At 36.0% G+C, this 20,696-nt stretch overlaps 2 protein-coding genes across 3 annotated transcripts; both read right to left on the bottom strand.

Moving 5' to 3' along the window:
• Positions 1-10,922: 10,922 nt before the first annotated feature.
• Positions 10,923-11,462, bottom strand: LOC122608866. The gene has a single exon (XM_043781940.1). The coding sequence runs from the start codon at positions 11,460-11,462 to the stop codon at positions 10,923-10,925; it is 540 nt and encodes a 179-aa protein (XP_043637875.1).
• Positions 11,463-11,876: 414 nt separating this feature from the next.
• LOC122607178 (monooxygenase 1-like) lies at positions 11,877-20,407 on the bottom strand. 2 transcript variants are annotated; one of them, XM_043780105.1, is made up of 5 exons: positions 19,697-20,407; positions 13,506-13,553; positions 12,890-13,058; positions 12,589-12,817; positions 11,877-12,498 (listed from the first exon to the last, which is right to left on the bottom strand). In XM_043780105.1, the coding sequence occupies exons 1-5, from the start codon at positions 19,921-19,923 to the stop codon at positions 11,975-11,977; spliced, it is 1,197 nt and encodes a 398-aa protein (XP_043636040.1). In that variant the 5' UTR covers positions 19,924-20,407; the 3' UTR covers positions 11,877-11,974. The 2 variants fall into 2 exon arrangements, with proteins under 2 accessions (XP_043636040.1, XP_043636041.1); XM_043780106.1 differs by lacking the exon at positions 19,697-20,407 and adding an exon at positions 13,985-14,391.
• Between the last annotated feature and the right edge of the window lie 289 nt (positions 20,408-20,696).

The raw sequence follows: 20,696 nt of genomic DNA, 5'->3' as shown, positions 1-20,696 counted from the left end.
CTTTTATATTTTCAAAGTCAAACTTTACAAAATTTGACCATAAATATTTTTATTTATGTTATATATTAGTCGATAAAAGTTATACCAATAAAACACACATCTAAAACACAATCAATTCATATAACTTTCATCAAATATTATATAACACAAACAAAAATATTTATGGTCAAAGTTCGTAAAGTTTGACTTTGAAAATATAAAAGTGGACAAGTTTAGTGGGACGGAGGGAGTAATATATTAATATGATAACAATAAAACCGAGATACATTAATATGATTACTAATAAAAATAATAATAACAATAATATTACCCTAAGATGACGATGAATAGTAAATAAAACTGATTACCTACAATCATCACAAAAAGCCATTAAATTAGCATGAAATCAGACGATCGTCATCTACCTATATCTCTACTTTGGAGTATTATATATTAAACAAAATTTATAAATAATAGTTTCTTTATAAATCAAATACAAGAAATATTTGATGACATATGGTGCTAAAGTATTAAGGAAGATCAAACAAATAGAATATAGATCCCTATACGGGTGAAAGAAGAAAAATAATGAAAAGATTGATGTTTAGCTGTGATCATTCGGTCTTCATTATTTCTTTTTTCAAATCCATACCTAATTACCCATACACATTTCATCATCATCATCTTCCATTTTCTATATATACAATTCATAGAACCATAATCTTAAGGATATGAAGAAAACACATCAACAACAGGAGAAAAGTAGTAATGTTCAAGTAATCTCGATCCCATGACTATTCAAATAATAGAGATAAAAGACGACATCTTTAAATGACAGAAATTAATGGTAAATAAAACTATTACCTGAGATCGGTGATTAATCATATGAATTTTTTTTTTTGGACGAGGTATATGCAACCTTAAACCCAATGATTTTCAATCTTTCTAGTTTAAAAATATTTCTATATTACTTAGAGTATTGTCATATTATTGTAAAAATTTGGTGGAATATCAATCATGATCACAATAAAAAGTGAATTTCACAAATAACAATTGTATTGATCAAATTAATATTAATAACAATAGATAAGCATTATTGAGTGACCATGAGTCATGTAGCCCACGATCAATAAATACTTTAATAAAAAAGTACATGAGTTAAGAAGCTAATAAATTTTAATCTTTAAACCCATTGATAACACGATTATCCATTGATAATATTCTTAATAATAACAATAATCTTATAATCTGTCATATTATATTTAACAACAATAATCATAATATCGTTGTTAAAATAATAATAATAGTATTCTAATAATAATAATAATAATAATAATAATAATAATAATTATTATTATTATTATTATTATTATTATTATTATTATAAAATAACACTAATAATAAGAATAATAAAAATAATAATAATAATAGATGGCAAAGAAAACATAAATCTATTTATTTCCTTTCTAGAATAGCAATTGATGGGAAAGTAATATTATAAGCATTTAAGTAATGTGGTTTTCTAAATTTGAAACAAAAGTCATTGTGGTTCAATTGACAAATGTTATGCCATGGTAACCTTGAGGTCATGGGTTTAATCCCTACCTTTAGCTTTTTTTTTTATTGAAAGATGATTTACTGGTTTATATACATGTTTAAGTAGACACTCCACATCATCGGATAAGTTGCGTACGTGCTGATGACTTGTCACTTGAATCGTTCTCGTGATGCCACGTGAGAAAAAGTTGAGGTGGCGGGCTCAAAGAGCGCCACGTAAGCGCTTTCTGATAGGCTTTTATATATATATAGAGATAGAGATAATCTTAAAGCTGTTCAAAAAAAATATATATATAATAATTTTAAATATATCACCATCCTTTCCAAACATATCAAGTGTCAACTATCTTCACTTTTGGTCGCTCTTTTAGTCTTTGTTTCTTCAAGTATTACCCTTCACCAAAGTGTCTTTCCTATAATCCTATTGTACAACTTCAGTCACTCAAATATTGCTATGATTACATGTGATCATAGCAATATTCGTGCACATGTGATCAATAATCCAAATCTCCACATAATTGTATAACGGATGATAATCCATGCTTCACACAATTATAAACTTCAAAATTACACATAAGTTATTCAGAAAACAATAAAAAAACAATTTTCATGTAAAGGACAATCATCGGTTGGGCTTGATTTGAAAAGTTCTCAAAGGTTCTCGCAAAAAAAAGGGTTCTCAAAATAACTTTACCCTATATATATATTATATATATAATATTGCCGGTAGAGCAGAGAAAAAAAAAGAATGAATTCTCTCGCTTCTGATTGATTGAAAATTTTATTTTCTTGTATTCGGATTGGTTGGATTATATTTAAAAACTATTTTTAAATGTCATTTTCATTTTAACACATCACAGGTTTCAAATTCATAAAAAACTGAAAAAAATATTGTTTTTTACATTCATATATTTCTCCATATATTTTTTTTCATATTTAATGATAACTAAAAAGAAGGCGCATTTCACTTGAATGAAAATATCGACTTGAAATAGCACGTCACCTTTATTCCTTAGACTCATAACTAAAGTCAAACTAAATGTAAAAAAATCCCCAATAATATATTTATTTTCAGCCATAAATTTAAATGCCCAAACTATTAGGGGACCTTAGGCAATGGGTGGTGGTGTCGGTGATGGTAGCAGTAACGTGAGATTATTGTGTAAAAGTTTGATGTAAAATAGGTATTGAGGTTATTTTAAATGTTAAAGGATATATGTTGTAAATAATTTTGTTAAGAGTATTATTGGTATGTTAGGTAGAAATATCTAAATTAGTGAATAAATAGAGAAATAATTTGGATACACATAGTTAGAAAATATTTTAAGTATATTTTAGATAGATGTGGTGTGTTGCTAGAGAATCTATTGAAAGTTAGTTCATATCTTTATTTTATTTACAAGTACATGTTTCGTGTACTATGTATTCCAATTTGTTGTTTTTCCTAGGGGGTCATGGGTTCAAATCGTGTTACATGCAAATGTAGTGAGGGAGCCTTAGTAATGTTATACCTATCTACACATGGTAGATCAAACCTTTTAGGGCATTATCAAGATTCGAACCTGGCGTGGATGCAACAAAGTAGTTTTTGAACAAGTATCTTTAACTCTAGGTTTTAGCTTCTTTGTATGAGTTTTTTTCTCTGGATTAGATATCAAATTTATTAAGATATATCATATAATTGTCCTTAGATAGTCATTATTTTAGTTGAGGTAACTGTTGGTAAGGCATATTATCGTTATCATTGTGGTTTTAATGTAACTGTATGTTATGTGGGTAACATCATTCATTGTTATCCAATTTTCATTGTTTGCTTTAACATAATAATCTCCGCAAAGTACTACACTAAACCCAGACAGCCCGAGATCCTAATTTGGTTCATCTGACTAACCTGGTCCAACCAGATTTTTAAACCTAAACAACTCAATTTCTTTGAATAACCCGACTCATAAACACATACTATCACGTGAATAATGCGAATCGATCATCAATTTCATCATCGGCCAAAGCAATTGATTAGAGCTTTAGTTAAAGATGCACACGATGACAATATGAAATTACCAATACATTGATACTTTACAATTTATGAAGTATAAATCATGTGTTGAATAATATTTTTCTCAACGAAATCCAATGTTACATTAGGTGCAAATATATAATTACATTTGTAGGCTATGATGGGCTATTTACGTACAATAGGGCCAATGAGCCAAGCTAATCACAATTATATACTTTACTAACATCCCCCCGCAGTTTTATCGGGAGGAGAAATCCGAACGTTCAAACTGGATCGAAAATCTGTAAAAAGTGAAGTAGGAAGCCCTTTCATGAAGATGTCTGCATACTGTGACCGAGAGGGGATATGTAGAACCCGAATATTACCCAAGGCAACCTGATCACAAACAAAATGATTGTCAATCTCAATGTGCTTAGTCCGCTGATGTTGAACTGGGTTCGATGTCAGGTACACTGAGCTGATGTTATCACAATAGACAAGGGTGGCCTTAGTAGGAGATGTGTGTAGTTCCAATAGAAGATTACGTAGCCAACATGTTTCTGCTACTGCATTAGCCACACCCCAATATTCAGCTTCTGCACTGGATCGAGAGATAACATGTTGGCGCTTTGAAGACCACGAGAGAAGATTATCGCCAAGAAATACACAATATCCGGAGGTGGAGCGGCGTGTAGTCGGCCAACCGCCCCAATTAGCATCAGAATATGCAACAAGACCATCTGTGGATGAAACATGAATCTGCTGTACAGCATAAGAGATGTCGGGTCGAGTGAATGTACGATACTGAAGAGCACCTGCAAGACTCCTGTATAGTGTGGGGTCTGCAACCGGAGGGCCCGTGGTGTCCAACTTCGACTGTGTGTCAGCTAGCGTTCGGCAAGGGTTGCAGCTTAACATATTAGCACGCTTTAGGATGTCCGTAGCGTACTTCTTCTGAGATAAAAACAAACCACTAGAGCTGCGAGTGGCAGAGATCCCGAGAAAATGGTTAAGAGTGCCCAAGTCTGTCATAGAGAACTCGCGACCAAGCATGCCAATAATGGTGTGCAACAAAGACATTGATGATGTGGTGAGTATGATGTCATTGATATGTGAAATCTAGTCTTAAATTTATAAAACACGAATCACCTTGCGACTGACTACTACACACTAACAGGCAGTGAACCTGATCGCATGCTGATGTGCCAAATCGAGCTTTAAATTTATAAACCAGAATCTCCTAAAAACTCACTACTACGCACTTACGGGGAGTGGACCCAACTTTTTGTAATATAGTTAAAAGGTAAGACCGTGTTCGTTCTCAGGGATTGGATTGACTAGTTGTTTGATGAAATGGTTTGGAAAAATGGGTATTACTTCGCAAATATTTTTGACAATAAATTTGAAAGCCAAATTGCATAAAAGTAAAGAAGAACTTCAAACAATATTAATAAAAGTCATCCACCTTGAATTCACTTTACTTCAAATGTGATTGTATTTAATTAAGAAAAAATTCATTTGAGTTTAAGGATAGTCGTGAAAAGATTAAGGTGCTCACGTAGTACTACCAACCGTGAACAAATTACCAAATCACCTAAGTTGCTAGTTGAATTACCCAGACCGGTACCACCAATGCCAAGATAATTCTTCCAACAATTAGTTTTACTGACTATCAAATTATCAATTGGCCCTATGTAAAAATAACGTGGTACCACCAACCATAATAAATTACGTTGACAAAATTACACTTCTCTTAAAATGATATTCACTACCATGCCATGAACTAGTAATAATTGCTCATAGACAAACAACCATTTTAAAATCACATATACATTCAACTGGTACCACCAACGAAGAATTTATATGCAACCAATATCATAATAATTATTGAAAAGAATTAAATCATCAAGATCACGGAACAATGATAATTAAATAAACCCTTTGAATTAAAAATATTGCAATCACATCATTCGTCTAGTTTCATCAAGGTGGATGATAAATTGTTTAGCCACTCATGATCAATTCAAAATAATGATTAAAATTAAAGAGAAACATGATGTACCAATCGTTGAGAAATTGAAATTGCAAGACAATAAAAGTAGATACGATCTAGATGAGTGCTCGTGAATCTTCAATGAATCTGCCTAAGAAAACTTGCTTGGAGATTGAAGAACCCTTATAGAACAGCTCCTAGAAAGATTTTAGATAAGTTGGGAATTACGGTTGTGTTTCTTATTTTTACTTCTCCAAATCTGATGCAAAAATCGTCCAAGGGCTTCAGCTCCCGTGCATCCACTGCGGCGCAGTGGGCAAGTGATGCTCCCCACTGCGGCACAGTCTCCTGGGTTTGACTTTGACTTCCTACGACTACGACGCAGTGGCTATGGATACCTCCACTGCGGCACAGTCCGAATCCACGTCCAGAATTCTTCATCCAATGACTGCGGCGCAGTCAACCCTTGCAACCCCCACTGCGACGCAATGGGGTTAATTCACTTTGAGCTCCGTGGATAATGGCTGCGGCGCAGTGGCCATGTAACATACCCATTGCAGCGCAGTCAATGCTTATGTCGAACAATCTTCTTTCGATCTCGAATACATGCCGAGCTTCATCATCTTTTCCATTTAAATCAACTCTCGATAACACAAATCAACTTCTAGGCCAAGAAATCTTCCGAAAAAGTACCAAATGAACGTGTAACCTGTTTAGAGCCTGAAAACACTAACAAACACCGTAAACGCGCCAAATGCACATAAAATCGACTTAAAACACTTAAATATATGGCCAATAATGATGTGGACGATGAGTATAAATTGGTCACATCACATGCAGTATAGTAAATTCGGTAAATCTGAGGTCGAACACAAGGACTTCTTAAAGCAATTGTTCAAATGAAATGATTCAAATAAAAAGGGTCTTTTGTGGACGAATTGTCACGTTGCAAATAGTTAGTAAAAGAGTTAGTAATCCCTCAGGATTAATCGAAAAGAGGAGTTGTTGTATTAAACAATAATTTAAAGGTCACCCATCTTGATTTCGCTCAACAACATGTTCGGATTGCATATGAAATGAAGTTCAAACCCAATTTACTTGACTAAATAACCGAGACTCAAATTAAGCACCAACCCCGTACCCGTCAAGTTAGTGAAATACTTTGATTCTCTTGTATAAACTAGTTCCGTTATAAAGACCGGTACCCCAAGACATCTTTTATAACTTTTCTAATTCAACAATGGTTTTGGTTATTAAATTAACAATTATACCTATCGATTGTACCCAACTGTCAACACATTTATTCCTATTATCTTTGAGTAATTATCTACTGTACCCATCATAGATCTAATCATTTGTACCATTTAAGACTCATATAAATCACCAATCAATTCAAGATAAATTATAAAGAATAAATACACTGAGATTTCGATATAACGTTAAATGTAATCAACTTTGAATTCTAAAATGTATGCAATCCTTACATATTGTTTTACTCCATCAAGATGGATGAAAAGGCGATTAGTCACTCATATGAAAATACAAATACAAATCAAATTAATGAAGAGAATTCATCGTTACCGAATACAAAGGAATGAAAACGAGTAACAGAAATAATCCAATCGTAATGAAGTTCTTCGAAGAAAAGAAATCTGACGAAAATCTGCTTCAAAGCTCTAGAAATCGGCTGGAAGTAAAAGTTAGGGTTTTATGAACGCCGCAGTTCCAGACTGCGTCGCAGTCTTCCTTTGACTTGCTTTGACTTTCTTTGACTTTATCTGACTTGAGTTTGGTACCACTGCGTCGCAGTCTCACATGACTGCGAAGCATTTTAATCCTTGAAACGTGAAACTGCGACGCATGCTCATGCTGCGCCGCAGTGTGCGTTGACTTTCGTTGACCAGCTTTGAATCTTCAGTTTCGTGCCTCGTAAAACGTCCGTAAGCACTCATTTTACTCTAGAAACATCGTTTTCTCCAAATTAACGCTTAAATACATGTTAACACCCTGAAACACTAACAAATACCAGAGGCCGGAGGAGAGCATGTTCAACCGGTTCAGTGGAACAAGGCCTACAAAATATATTGGGCCCAACTTTTATATACTACGGAGTATGTAATATCAACCAAGTATTAATACTGATTTATGTATACACCTTTCTATGATTCATGTTTTCGCATTTTAATTCCAAGTTTCACAAATCAGCCCAACGTACACATATTATATCATTTAAGATTTGTATCTGTGTATTCTCCAAATTGAATTATCTTAGCTTATGTTTACTTTGAGATTTTTTAAGTTGGTGTTACTGTTAAGTTAAAATGTTAATATTTTTTTATAGTCAAGAAGAACACTTTTAGTTTGATATAATTTGTACAATAAATCTTCAATGAAAATGGAAGATTAAGAACAAAAATATATAGATACTCTGTATAAGTAATATGGTTAATATTTATATAACAATATGAGGGCCTACCTTATAAGATTAGAACAAGGCCTCTAAAGTCAACGAGACGGCCCTGTGAAATACCATTAACGCACCAAATATATATGAAAACGACTCTTAAACCATATAAAAACAATTAACTAAACCGTGGGAAATGGGTATAAAATACGACATATCAATCATCAACGTATAAAAGAAGGTCGACAATTAAGGACCCATGGTGATAGACAAACAAGGATGAGTCAGATCTGCTACGTTGAAAACCATGTTGCTGCATAAAATCAGCAAAACGTTGGTACCAAGCACGCGGGGCCTGTTTAAGACCATATAAAGATCGTTGCAGGTGGCAAACATGGTCAGGAAATCTAGAATCACGATATCCAGGTGGTTGATGCATGTAAACATTCTCTTGTAATCACCATGAAGAAAGGCATTTTTCACATCTAACTGATAAATGGGCCACTGACGAGAAACTGCAAGACTTGGGACAGTGCGGATGGTGGCCGGCTTAACAACAGGACTAAATGTTTCGTCACAATCAATGCCAAGCTGCTGACTGTTACCATTAGCGACTAATCTAGCTTTGTAACGTGCGAGGGAGCCGTCAGCATTAAATTTTTGCTTAAAGAGCCACATACAACGAACCACATTAGTTCCCGGTGGTCGAGGAACCAGAACCCAAGTACCATTTTTAATAAGAGCCTGATATTCCTCATTCATGGCTTTAAGCCAGTGAGGGTCCTTAATAGTCTGTAGATATACCGAGGCACCGGTGTAGCGGAAGTGGTGTGAAGATTGAGGCGATCTATGGGTTTAGTAATCCCGCATTTACCACAGGTCAACATAGGATGACTAGGCGGGGCGGGTGGGGGTGGTGTGGGGGTCATGGGTAAAGTGTTTTGGGTGCTGGGTGTAGGAAATGACGTGGGTGATATGGGTGAGATGGGGTTGTCTGAATCCGAGGACATCGTTAGTGGTGGTGGCTGGAACTCCGGACGAAATAAAGGAGACAAAGAGTCAAGGAACTCGTATGAAGGTGAGTGAGTGGGGGTAACAGAGCCGAAGGGAAGAATAGTCTCATCAAAGACAAAATGACGAGAGATGATGATCTTTCGAGTAGAAAGATCAAGGCAACAGAAACCACGATGATCAGATGGGTATCCGAGAAACATGCATGGTGAGGATCGGGGGGCGAGCTTGTGAGAGCTCAGGATGTGAGGGAAGCATAGACATCCGAACACACGGAGATGCATGTATGTTGGATGTTGTTTGAAGACGCGGAAATGGGGGGTGTCATTGTGGATAGTGGATGAGGGGAGAATATTTAGGAGATGGGTGGACATGTGAAGAGCTTCCACCCAATATGTAGGAGGAAGGTGTGCATGAAACAAGAGGTTACGAATGGTATTATTGATGGTACGAAGCATGCGTTCAGATTTACCGTTTTGTTGTGAGGTATGTGGGCATGAGAAACGAAAACGGATTCAATGGGTGGCAAAGAAATCATGAAACTCTTTATTATTGTATTCACCACCATTATCACATTGAAACGATTTAATCTTACACTTAAATTGATTGTTAACATACGCTATAAAGTGCAAATTCTTTTAAATACATCAGACTTATGACGAAGTGTATAATATCAGAGATGTCCAGATATCAGAGTGTATAATATCAAAAGGCGAACTAACAACTGAATTAGAAAGATGAAACGGAAGTTTGACGTATTTGCTAAGTTGACATGCTTGACAAAGCACGTTAGACTTTACTTTATTACATGAAATAAAATTACGAGAAATTAAATGGTGAAGGGCTTGGTCACCAGGGTGTCCAAGACGTTGGTGCCAAATGGATGGAGTGGTAGCAGTGAAAACTTGAAAGGGGGTCTATGTAACTGGGTAGAGAAGTCCAGTACTGTCATATCGGATCAGAGGCTGACGGGTGCGATAGTCCTTCACAGTAAAACCAAAGGGATCAAATTCAATTGAACGGTTATCATGTGTAAATTTACGTACAGAGATGAGGTTTTTAATAATTTTTGGTGTAATAAGGACATTATTTAAATGAAGCGTGCGAAATGGGTTTGGTAAGGTGGTGTGCCCAGTAGTCACAACAGGAGTTAATGAACCATCACCAACAAAAATAGAATGAGTATCAAGGTTATTAGAAATGGATTTAAGTATACTTGCATCCGAATGAACATGATCAATAGCACCGCTATCCATGATCCAACCTGATTGTCCCGGGTCCTACAAAGTCATGGTATTAAATAAATAAGGCAGTGTGGTTAGTGGGCAGACCAGATCCAAATAAAGGCCCATTTGTGGGCTGTAAGTTGCCTGATGGGCCTGCTAACGTTGCTGATGGGCCTGACAGGTTTGCTGGAGTGGCTGATGGGCCTGCTGGATAAGTTGTATAAGCTATTGGGCCTGTTGGATGAGCTGCATAAGCTGTTGGGACTGTTGGAGGAGCTGCATAAGCTGTTGGGCCTGCTGGAAATGCTGTATAAGCTTGTGGGCTTTGCTGATTTGGACCTGCTGGATAATAGGCAGGTGGGTAATTAATTGGACGGCCAAGAATGCTAGGCTTATTCCAATTTGCATGAAAATAAGTTTCTGTGGTGTTGTTTCCAGTGGGAGGTCGAGACATATGTTGTCTTGTGTTAGGTCGTGGTGGTGGAATAAACACCCACCCGTATTGTTGGGCTAGCTGATTATTTCAGCGCCCACCATTACGACGATCGTTTCTTCTCCCGTCCGCTGCATTCCCGCGTGATGATCATTAGATCCGGTGAGCAAAACATTAGGAGAGGATGAGTTGTCAGTGGAGATGGGATCTGCAAGACGTTTTTCTTCCAACTTGGATTCCTCGCCAAGCAATAGCGCTCGAGTTTCCATCCATGTTGGTAGTTTTTCACGTAGACGAAGAGTGCGGGTTACCCCATTCCATTTTTAGGGTAAACGATTGAGAGTGTATGCCACGAGATTGTTATTCGGAACAGGAGTGCCGATGTTTTTAAGAAGGTCAGCCATGGTCTTTATTTTTGTGCAATAGTCGTTGATAGACATATTGCCAAGAGTAATGTTACGGAGATCATTATCGAGTTGAAGGGACTTGGCTTCTTTGTTTGTTCGAAAAAGGGTTTCAATAGCTAGCCAAGTTGCACGAGCGGTGGCCTTTCTAGCATGGACGTTGGCGAGGACATCCGATGTTATAGTATTATAAATCCAGTTTTGGACAATATAATCGAGTTTGGTCCACTCGGCTTTGGTTGGTGGTTTGTTGTCTGGATTGGTAGTTGTAGCATCATATGTGTCGTCGATGTGATCAATCACATCGAATGCGATACAATGGGTTTCGAAAAGGTCGGTCCATATATCATAGTTGAGATGGTTGAGATCAAGGGTAAGAGGGATTTGCGATTTGATAGTAGTGATACTATATGCTTTGTGAAGTGGAGCGACAGGAGGTGTTGATGAACCCGTTGTCATGGTTGTAAGATATACTTATGTGTACATATAAGAGAATAATTAAAAGAAAAGCAAGAAAACAATCTTCTGTAAAGCAAGAAGACAAAGACTAATTCGTGATAGATGCAACGAATAATATATTGGTGTGCTTTCTAATCATTGAAAAGACAAACCAACATATAAGAAGAAAAAGAAAATAAAGGGTGTCGGCTGAACCAAGAACCCTAAAATTAGATTGATGAGATAAGAAAGAAAGGTCCAGGATTTATTAAATTTCTGATACCATGTAGAATCAATGAAATCCAATGTTACATTAGGTGTAAATATATAATTACATTTGTGTACTATGATGGGCTATATACAATAGGGCCAACGAGCCAACCTAATTACAATTATATACTATACTAACATCATGTGCCTTATAAACGCTTTATCTTTTGGGTAAAAAGTCCATTCGATGAACATTTTATTTTATCACACCTTACAGTCGAACTTTTAAAACAAGTAATTAAGAAGCTCTTAGACTAGATTTGTCAAAGACTACCACAATCATAATCCACATGACCATTTTTGATCGGAAACAGAAAAGACAACACCATAAAATACATAACCTTCTTTAGGCGCGAAGTAGCTCCAAGTAGCATCCCGGTAAGATAAGTTTCTAATGACAATCGTAAAACTCTCATCCGCCGTTGTTTTGCATACATATTAAACGCTTCCCCAAGCCCCTCAACCATTATCTTCCTCTCATTTCCTACTTGCTTCAAGCCCTTTTGAGTTATGTGTCTAGCCAACACAACTGAATCTTCTAACCCTGCTGAACCACCCTGGCCCAAAAATGGACCCATGACATGTAAAGCATCACCAGCAACCACAACTGCTCCTTTATAAAATGTCCCTGTTAACAAGTCCCATGGAGTGCGATACCTTAAGCGTGCCAAAGAGAATGAGTTTATGTCTGCATTTTTTATCATCTCTTCAATTTCTTGCGGATGGGCGCTTAGCACTTCCAAGGTTGATCTTCTAATCAACTCGGGACTTTCCCAAGTTCTTTCATCTGTATATCATAAAATATAGATAAAATCAGCTACGAAAAGAAGAACAACGAAATAATTGAATCAAACTCTACATAAACATAATAAACAACCTTCAGGAAGATAAGGATGCGCACAAAACCAATAGACCATATTATCATCCATTGGAATCCTCCCTACAAGAATGTTATCTTTTCTGAAAAGACCAAACTCATGGTCAAATGAATGACCATTTGGATAGTTTGTGAAACCTCTAACTCCACATAAAGAGAATATCTTAGTAGGCTTGAGGTTAAGATAATTAGCAACAACTGAATTGCCACCATCACAACCAATTACAACCTATAAGTGGAAACATGGTGAACAAGAATCGTCTAAGCATACTTGTATTTCTTTTATGAAAAAAGTTAATACCTTGGCTATAATAGAGCTTCCATCAAGAAACCTAAGAACCGATTTAGCAGTGTCGGTGTCAGTATTTATAGATTCAAGTTGGCAGCCAAACTTTACAGTTGCTGGAGGAAGAGCATCAAAAAGGGTGTCTATAATATCCTTCCTTCTTAAGGCTCGAAATTCACCATTGCTATTGTTCATCATTAGACAAACACATTATGAGTACTATACAATAATAATCTATAATAACAACTTATATTTTTCCTTGTCTGTCATGGTGGAGGTTCATTTACATATGATTCATTAAAATTTCTACTGATCAAATGTGTGAATAAATCAAATTTGATCTTGACCATCCCTTATTTTTTTTTTACTAAAATCCAGATTAGTTTCATCATTGTCAAGTTCTTTAACTGTATCAGCTGAGGGGAAAAATTTAGAAATGGCATACTGTAAGGCTACCTACCTACATCTAAATTTAAAAGACCCATAACCATTTACCCGTTTGAAACTACAAAACATATATATTGTTACTTCTAATTTTGTTTTATTAAGAAAAAGGGACAATGAAAACCAAGAAAAACTATGCTTCTTTTGATGTTTTTTAACCCAAGAATTTTAACATAGTGCAACTTACATGGAGATTAGTTGCTCTTTCCCGTCATCCAATGATACAATTCGTTCCCTGTACATAGACAAAAAAAAAATATGTTAAAACACATAGTTTTATTAGTTGGATAGCTCGTTAAGACACATTAATGATTGTGAAACACAAATTCAACATGTAAACTAATGAACTACTCCTTTTATCACCAATTGATTTTATAGTAAAACTCCATTAAGTAGGCCATTGTCCTCTATTAAATTTATATCTTCTGGGATATTAATATCCGTATAAGACTCGTAAAATGTACACATACCCGCACAATAAAAAATTATTGACGTATCAACATAAAAAGTAGTTTAATTAAACAAGTACTCCTTATCACTTCTAAAATTATTTCTCACTATTTTCCATAAGGAATATTTATATAAAAAGGTGGTGGGTAACACGACCAGAAGGAGGGTAACCCAACCACATTATCCCCGACGATGTTGCCGCGGAAAGTCACGTACCCTTTTATCCGTACAATGTTGACTATGACGGTTGACATACACTTTTTTCTTATTCTACTTTCCGCGTGTCGCCGCGGAAAGTCGAATAAGAAAAGTGTCTGTCAACTGTCATAGTCAACAGTAAAAGTCTCTGTCGATATCGATGTCGCCGCAGATAGTCGCAAAAAGACAAAACCAAACTGCAGATCAACAGTGTACTTTGTGTATATAATTGCGTTTTCGATTTCATTTTCAATGCAATTTCATTCGCTTTCGTTTTCAAAACACACCGCAATTTAATTCGTTCTCACTCTCTATCATTTTCATATCCCTTTCATTTTACTGAAAATTTTGATCTTCAGGTACGTATCCATCCATACATTTCGGTTTCATTTTACAATAAATATCCGTCCTTATAATAGAAATGTTTATATATAGTATAGAACTATTAGTAATATATATATCCATACTATTAGTAATATATGTCCATTCTCTTTTTTACCTTTATATATGTATCTTGTGTAAACATATATATATATATATATTATGAATATAGATATAGATTTTATACTTATGTGTAATTATGTATATAGTTATTGTAGTAACTATATATATAAATAAGGATCATCAATAGTCACTGAACTAGATGTTGACTTGTTTACTTGAAATTGTTTCAGATGGATAGTTTGGAGGATATTTGGGCAGACCCATAACACGTACGTATTGTAGTGCCAGATGATGAGTTTGAGATACCTGATGTAGACGGTGAATTTGACTGCGAAGCTGGAGACTTGGAAACCGAGGAGGTGTTCGCTTCCGTCGAAGAATTGATGGAGTGGGTTCAAAGAACAACACTGGAGTTGGGTTACGTTCTAGTCAGACAACAGTTGAACAAAAACTCGTTAAAGGTGGTCAATAAAATGACACTAATATGTCACCATGGTGGACCACGCGATAAAAGGTTAATTGGGCCATCCAAACGGTCCAACAAGATAGGGTGTCCCTTTACTCTGGAAGACCGCCTAGGGTATGATGGTGGTTGGAGGGTCACTGTCAAGGGGTGGAAACACAATCATGATTCAGCTATCGATCTGCAGGGGTATGCATACGCGATACGGATGACGGAAGAAGAAAAGGAATTTGTGGGAAACCAATCGGATCGCGGTATGTACTTACGCCAGATCCTGGTAAACCTCAAAAATGAATTTTCAGGAAACTTGACTTGAAGAGGAGACATTACCAACAATCTGAAATCGAGACGAAGGTCGGGCCAAGCAGGGCATACTCCAATGCAGGTACAAACATCATATTAGTGATTATGTACTACGTTGTTGGAAGTGACTTATTTACTATATCTTGTTCACCTGTCGCATGTTATGTTCTCACTACTGCAGGAGAAAAACTACTTTTACCAGTTTACTACAAATAGTAAAAATAGACGGTTGGAGAACCTCTTTTTCATGCATCCAACATCAATGACCTTATGGCGCGCATTTCCATGAGTTATTGAAATAGACTCGACGTACAAAACCAACATGTACAACATGCCACTTGTTGAGATTGTCGGTGTGACTTCAACAGGCAGGACCTTCAGCTTAGCATATGCTTTTATCGTAAACGAGTAAGAGGTGAATTATCAATGGGTGTTAAAATCTCTCAAGTCCACCATTGTTGAAGGCTTTTCCGTTCGTGTCGTTCTAACTGACAAGGAGCTGCCCTGATGAGAGCATTGAAGGTTGTTATGCCGGAAGCGAAACACCTACTATGTAGGTTCCACATATGGCAAAACATAACCAAACACTGCGAACCGACATTGCGGCTGAAAGATGTTGACATTGAAAGGCTTAACGTCTGGTGGAAAAGAGTCTACTAATCTCGGACTCATGACGAGTTTAAATCATACGAGAAAGAGTTAAAGCCAGGTAGAAGCTGTTCATGAAGTCGTAGGTGATCTTACGAGTTTCTTGGTTGAGCAACCCAAGGCCCAACGGAAACATTGGTTGTCAAAGATAAAGGACATGTTTAAGTCGGGTAACACACAAGTGAAAGACCCACCTAGGCTTCAGAAATTCAAGTCCAGTCGACCGAGGCCTGAAGCTCCCTGAACAAGTTGTGTGTATCGGGGAGATGTCAGGATTGGGACAGCTCGTACATAGTGTGTTGCGCACTCTGTGGGTCATCAAAAAATCAGGTGTGTTCGCGAACCCTCATTTGGTGGGCGCGTACTCACTTTGTCTCGCGGGCTGCATAGGTGGGTTTTTGTTCAGATCGGGCACCTCTTCAGGCCTCGGTCGACTGGACTTGGATTTCCGAAACCCAGGTGGGTCTTTCACTTGTGTATTACCCGACTTAAACATGTCCTTTATCTTTGACAACCAATGTTTCCGTTGGGCCTTAGGTTGCTCAACTAAGAAACTCGTAAGATCACCTACGACTTCATGGACAGCTTCTACCAGGCTTTAACTCTTTCTCGTATGATTTAAACTCGTCATGAGTCCGAGATTGATAGACTCTTTTCCACCAGATGTTAAGCCTTTCAATGTCAATATCTTTCAACCGCAATGCCGGTTCGCAGTGTTTGGTTATGTTTTGCTATATGTGGAACCTACACAGTAGGTGTTTCGCTTCCGGCATAACCTTCAGTGCTCTCATCAGAGCCAGCTCCCTGTCAGTTAGAACGACACGAACGGCAAAGCCTTCAACAATGGTGGACTTGAGAGATTGTAACACCTATTGATAATTTACCTCCTGCTCGTTTACGATAAAAGCATATGCTAAGCTGAAGGTCCTGCCCATTGAAGTCACGCCAACAATCTCAACAAGCAACATGTTGTACACGTTGGTTTTGTACGTGGAGTCTATTTCAATAACCCAGGGAAATGCGCACCATAGGGTCATTGATGTTGGATGCATGAAAAAGAGGTTCTCCAACCGTCTATTTTTACTATTTGTAGTAAACTGGTAAAAGTAGTTTTTCTCCTGCAGTAATGAGAACATAACCTGCGACAAGTGAACAAGATATAGTAAATAAGTCACTTCCAACAACGTAGTACATAATCACTAATATGATGTTTGTACCTTCATTGGAGTATGCCCTGCTTGGCCCGACCTCCGTCTCGATTTCAGATTGTTGGTAATGTCTCCTCTTCGAGTCAGGTTTCCTGGAAATTCATTTTTGAGGTTTACCAGGATCTGGCGTAGGTACATACCGCGATCCGATTGGTTTCCCACAAATTTCCTTTCTTCTTCCGTCATTCGTCTCGCGTATGCATACTGTAGCTGGATCATGATTGTGTTTCCACTCCTTGACAGTGACCCTCTAACCACCATCATACCCTAGGCGGCCTTCCAGAGTAAAGGGACACCTTATCTTGTTGGACTGTTTGGGTGGCCCAATTAACCTTTTATCGCGTGGTCCACCGAGGTGACATATTAGTGTCACTTTATTGACCACCTTTAACGAGTTTTTGTTCGACTGTTGTCTGACTAGAACATAACCCAACTCCAGTGCTGTTCTTTGAGCCCTCTCCGTCAATTCTTCGACGGAAGCAAACACCTCCTCGGTTTCCAAGTCTCCAGCTTCGTAGTCAAATTCACTGTCTGCATCAGGTGTCTCAAACTCATCATTCGACACTTCAATACGTACGTTTTCTGGGTCTGCCCAAATATCCTCCAAACTATCCATCTGAAACAATTAAAGTAAACATGTCAACATCTAGTTCAGTAACTATTGATGGTATCCATATTTATATACACTAGCCCGGTGTCCGCGTGTTGCGGCAGCTTTACGGTGATCACATACGAAACATTCAAGAAAAACAAACAAAAAAGACACCGGTGGGGATCTGATTCCTGCGCCGGAGGCATCTATAGAAAAATAAAGAAAGATACCGGTGGGTTTTTTCTTTGTGTGGATATGTGTTTCTAAGATGTGTGGGTTTTTTTTGTGTGGAATGGTAAGTTTGAAACTTTAGAAATAAAGTGGGGATATTTTGGGAACAAAAATTATGCTGAATTTCTTAAACTCAATCCTTTTTATAAAGGATTATAGATAGTTACTACAATAACTATATACATAATTACACATAAGTATAATATCTATATCTATATTCATATATATATATGTTTACGTAAGATACATATATAAAGGTAGAAAATAGTATAGACATATATTACTAGGTTTTAGGTAAAATAAAACAAGTATTAAAGTAAAACAAATAAAACAATAGGTTTTTCTTTACTGAAGATCACCGTGCAGCATGAAAATCATTGTGCATCAATTGCTTCGTGAATCTTCGTGCATCAATTTAACTATGATCCAAGGGTCAAGATCATGTCTTATTTATTTTACTTTAATACTTGTTTTATAATACCCAACCCCTATATTACTAATAGTATGGATAGTATGGATATATATTACTAATAGTTCTATACTATATATAAACATTTATATTATAAGTACGGATATGTATTGTAAAATGAAACCGAAATGTATGGATGGATACATACCCAAAGATCAAAAATTTTAGTAAAATGAAAACGATAGAGAGCGAGAGCGGATGAAATTGTGGTATGTTTTGAAAACGAAAGCGAATGAAATTGCATTGAAAATGAAATTGAAAACACGGTTATATACACAAAGTACCCTGTTGATCTGCAGTGTGGTTTTGTCTTTTTGCAACTATCCGCTGCGGCATCGACAGAGACTTTTACTGTTGACTATGACAGTTGACAGACACATTTGTCTTATTCGACTTTCTGATTCGACTTTCCGCAGTGATGTCGCCGCAGAAAGTCGAATAAGGCAAAAGTGTCTGTCAATTGTCATAGTCAACAGTGTACGGATAAAAGGGTGTGTGACTTTCTACGGCTACATCGCCGCAGATAGTGTGGTCAGGTTACTGGTTGGGTTACCCTCCTTCTGGTCGTTTTTTAAAACACAAATCAAAGTTGTCTATATATACACTTTTTTCTTAGTCAATGGTACTATCTAAATATTAACTATTGTTTTTTATGCTAAATATTTCATCCATTTCAAAATCTGCCATTTTATTTTAGGTTGTCTCAAATAAATAAATGTTTACTTTTAAATATAAAATAAAATAAGTTATCACTTATCAACTTACCTTTAATACAATTTTTCAAAAACTGATTCAAATGAGCCGAGTATTTCAAAATTTATAGACATTATTGTAATCTTGTCACTTAAGTAAAACATTATTCAATTTGAGACAATTATCAGATTGTTAGTGAGTAAATATATTTAACAACAAATCAATAGAAGAAAGACATTATTATTCTAAAAAAAGGAAGTACTACAAAATATATAAATGAAGTACTAACTAGTAAATATAATACAACACAATTATTAATTAATAAAATTGTTCTTTAATTTAAAATTCATACAATGTAATTGAAGAGAATAAAAAAAGAATTTGAAAGAATTAAATTTGACAGAATTTTTTGTATTTTTGATAATTCAAGGATGGAAAGAAATTCCTTCTCCTCCCAATAGAATGAAGATCTCATAGACGAGAAAATATTTGCATTTGTACAAAATGAAATTTCTTCATCTTTAAATAACCAAATACATTAAAAGGTCAATTAAGTTTCAATTTCAGAAAATTAAATTTCAATTCCAATTTGAAATATGTGAACCAAGAGCGACCTCAAAAATAAGCTCAACATTTTTTTCTTAAAAAAAGATATATATATATATAGAGAGAGAGTTACCTGTGAATAGGGATGACAGTGGAGCGAAGACTGTCGGCGACGCCAAGCTGATCCAAAGCTCGCCACCCATTTTGCCATATTCCAATTGCCGTCCCGGTGTCGTTCCTAAGGCTTTCTGATTTCTCCATTACAACACTTTTGATGCCTTTCCTATGAAGAGCAACTGCAGTCGCCAATCCACAAATACCCGCACCAATTATCACCACTTCATACTCACCATCATCCATATCTATATCAATAATAATAAAATATAATCTCTTAATATATATCAATCTATTGATACAAGATTATGTATGCCCTGTATACATATCTATATGAATTTTTTTCTATCTATATATATAACGAAATCTCTTTGTTGAAAAACAAACACGTAAATTGGTTTTGCATTGAACATGTCATCTCTCTGAGAATCACCCCAAGGAGTTCTTTAAAAGCTCACATGTGGCATCTCTAATATGACACGTATGTATCTCTTCTCTTAATATATGTGTTGTTGGTGTGGATAATTTAACATATTGTTTGGATAAGGCGGCTATATATATGATCTTTCTAAAAAAGGAATTGTGGAAGAGATTTGTATACAGTTCCAGTTACACCATCTACAACCCGAGTACCATTGTTTTCGATTTCTTTGTCAGAAACACATTGAGTGATTGAGGTTATGGGCAAAACTAGTCATGGCCAATAATTGGTGGCAAATAATTGGTGATTGTTAGCTCTAGCTAGTTGGCTTTTTAAATATATTTAAGTTTTTGATAAAGTAGTATACTTAGTTATTTATAAAAAAGAATGGACAAAAACTAATAATTCAATAATAGATATAGTTTAAAATTGAACAGTTATATGAAACTATTATAGACTAGTCTTGAAGTTATAGTTTAAAAAGGGTAGATTATAGACTAGTCTTGAAGTTTTATGATATCACTGATTAAATCCAAAAGTTTAAAATTAAGCAGTCTCCAAAAACAATTTCAGTTGTACTGTCAAATTAATAAAATCA

The sequence above is a fragment of the Erigeron canadensis genome, chromosome 7 (genome assembly GCF_010389155.1).
Source record: "Erigeron canadensis isolate Cc75 chromosome 7, C_canadensis_v1, whole genome shotgun sequence".
Lineage (NCBI taxonomy): Eukaryota > Viridiplantae > Streptophyta > Magnoliopsida > Asterales > Asteraceae > Erigeron > Erigeron canadensis.
This window is presented reverse-complemented; position numbering and strand designations above follow the sequence as displayed.

Excerpts from the sequence above, each read along its gene's own strand:
- LOC122608866 (XM_043781940.1), bottom strand. The coding sequence starts at position 11,462 with ATGACAACGGGTTCATCAACACCTCCTGTCGCTCCACTTCACAAAGCA.
- LOC122607178 (XM_043780105.1), bottom strand. The coding sequence starts at position 19,923 with ATGGATGATGGTGAGTATGAAGTGGTGATAATTGGTGCGGGTATTTGT. Across the intron at positions 13,059-13,505 it reads AAAGAGCAACTAATCTCCAT|CAATGGTGAATTTCGAGCCT; the intron begins GTAAGTTGCACT and ends GATGAACAATAG. Across the intron at positions 12,499-12,588 it reads GCATCCTTATCTTCCTGAAG|ATGAAAGAACTTGGGAAAGT; the intron begins GTTGTTTATTAT and ends TATGATATACAG.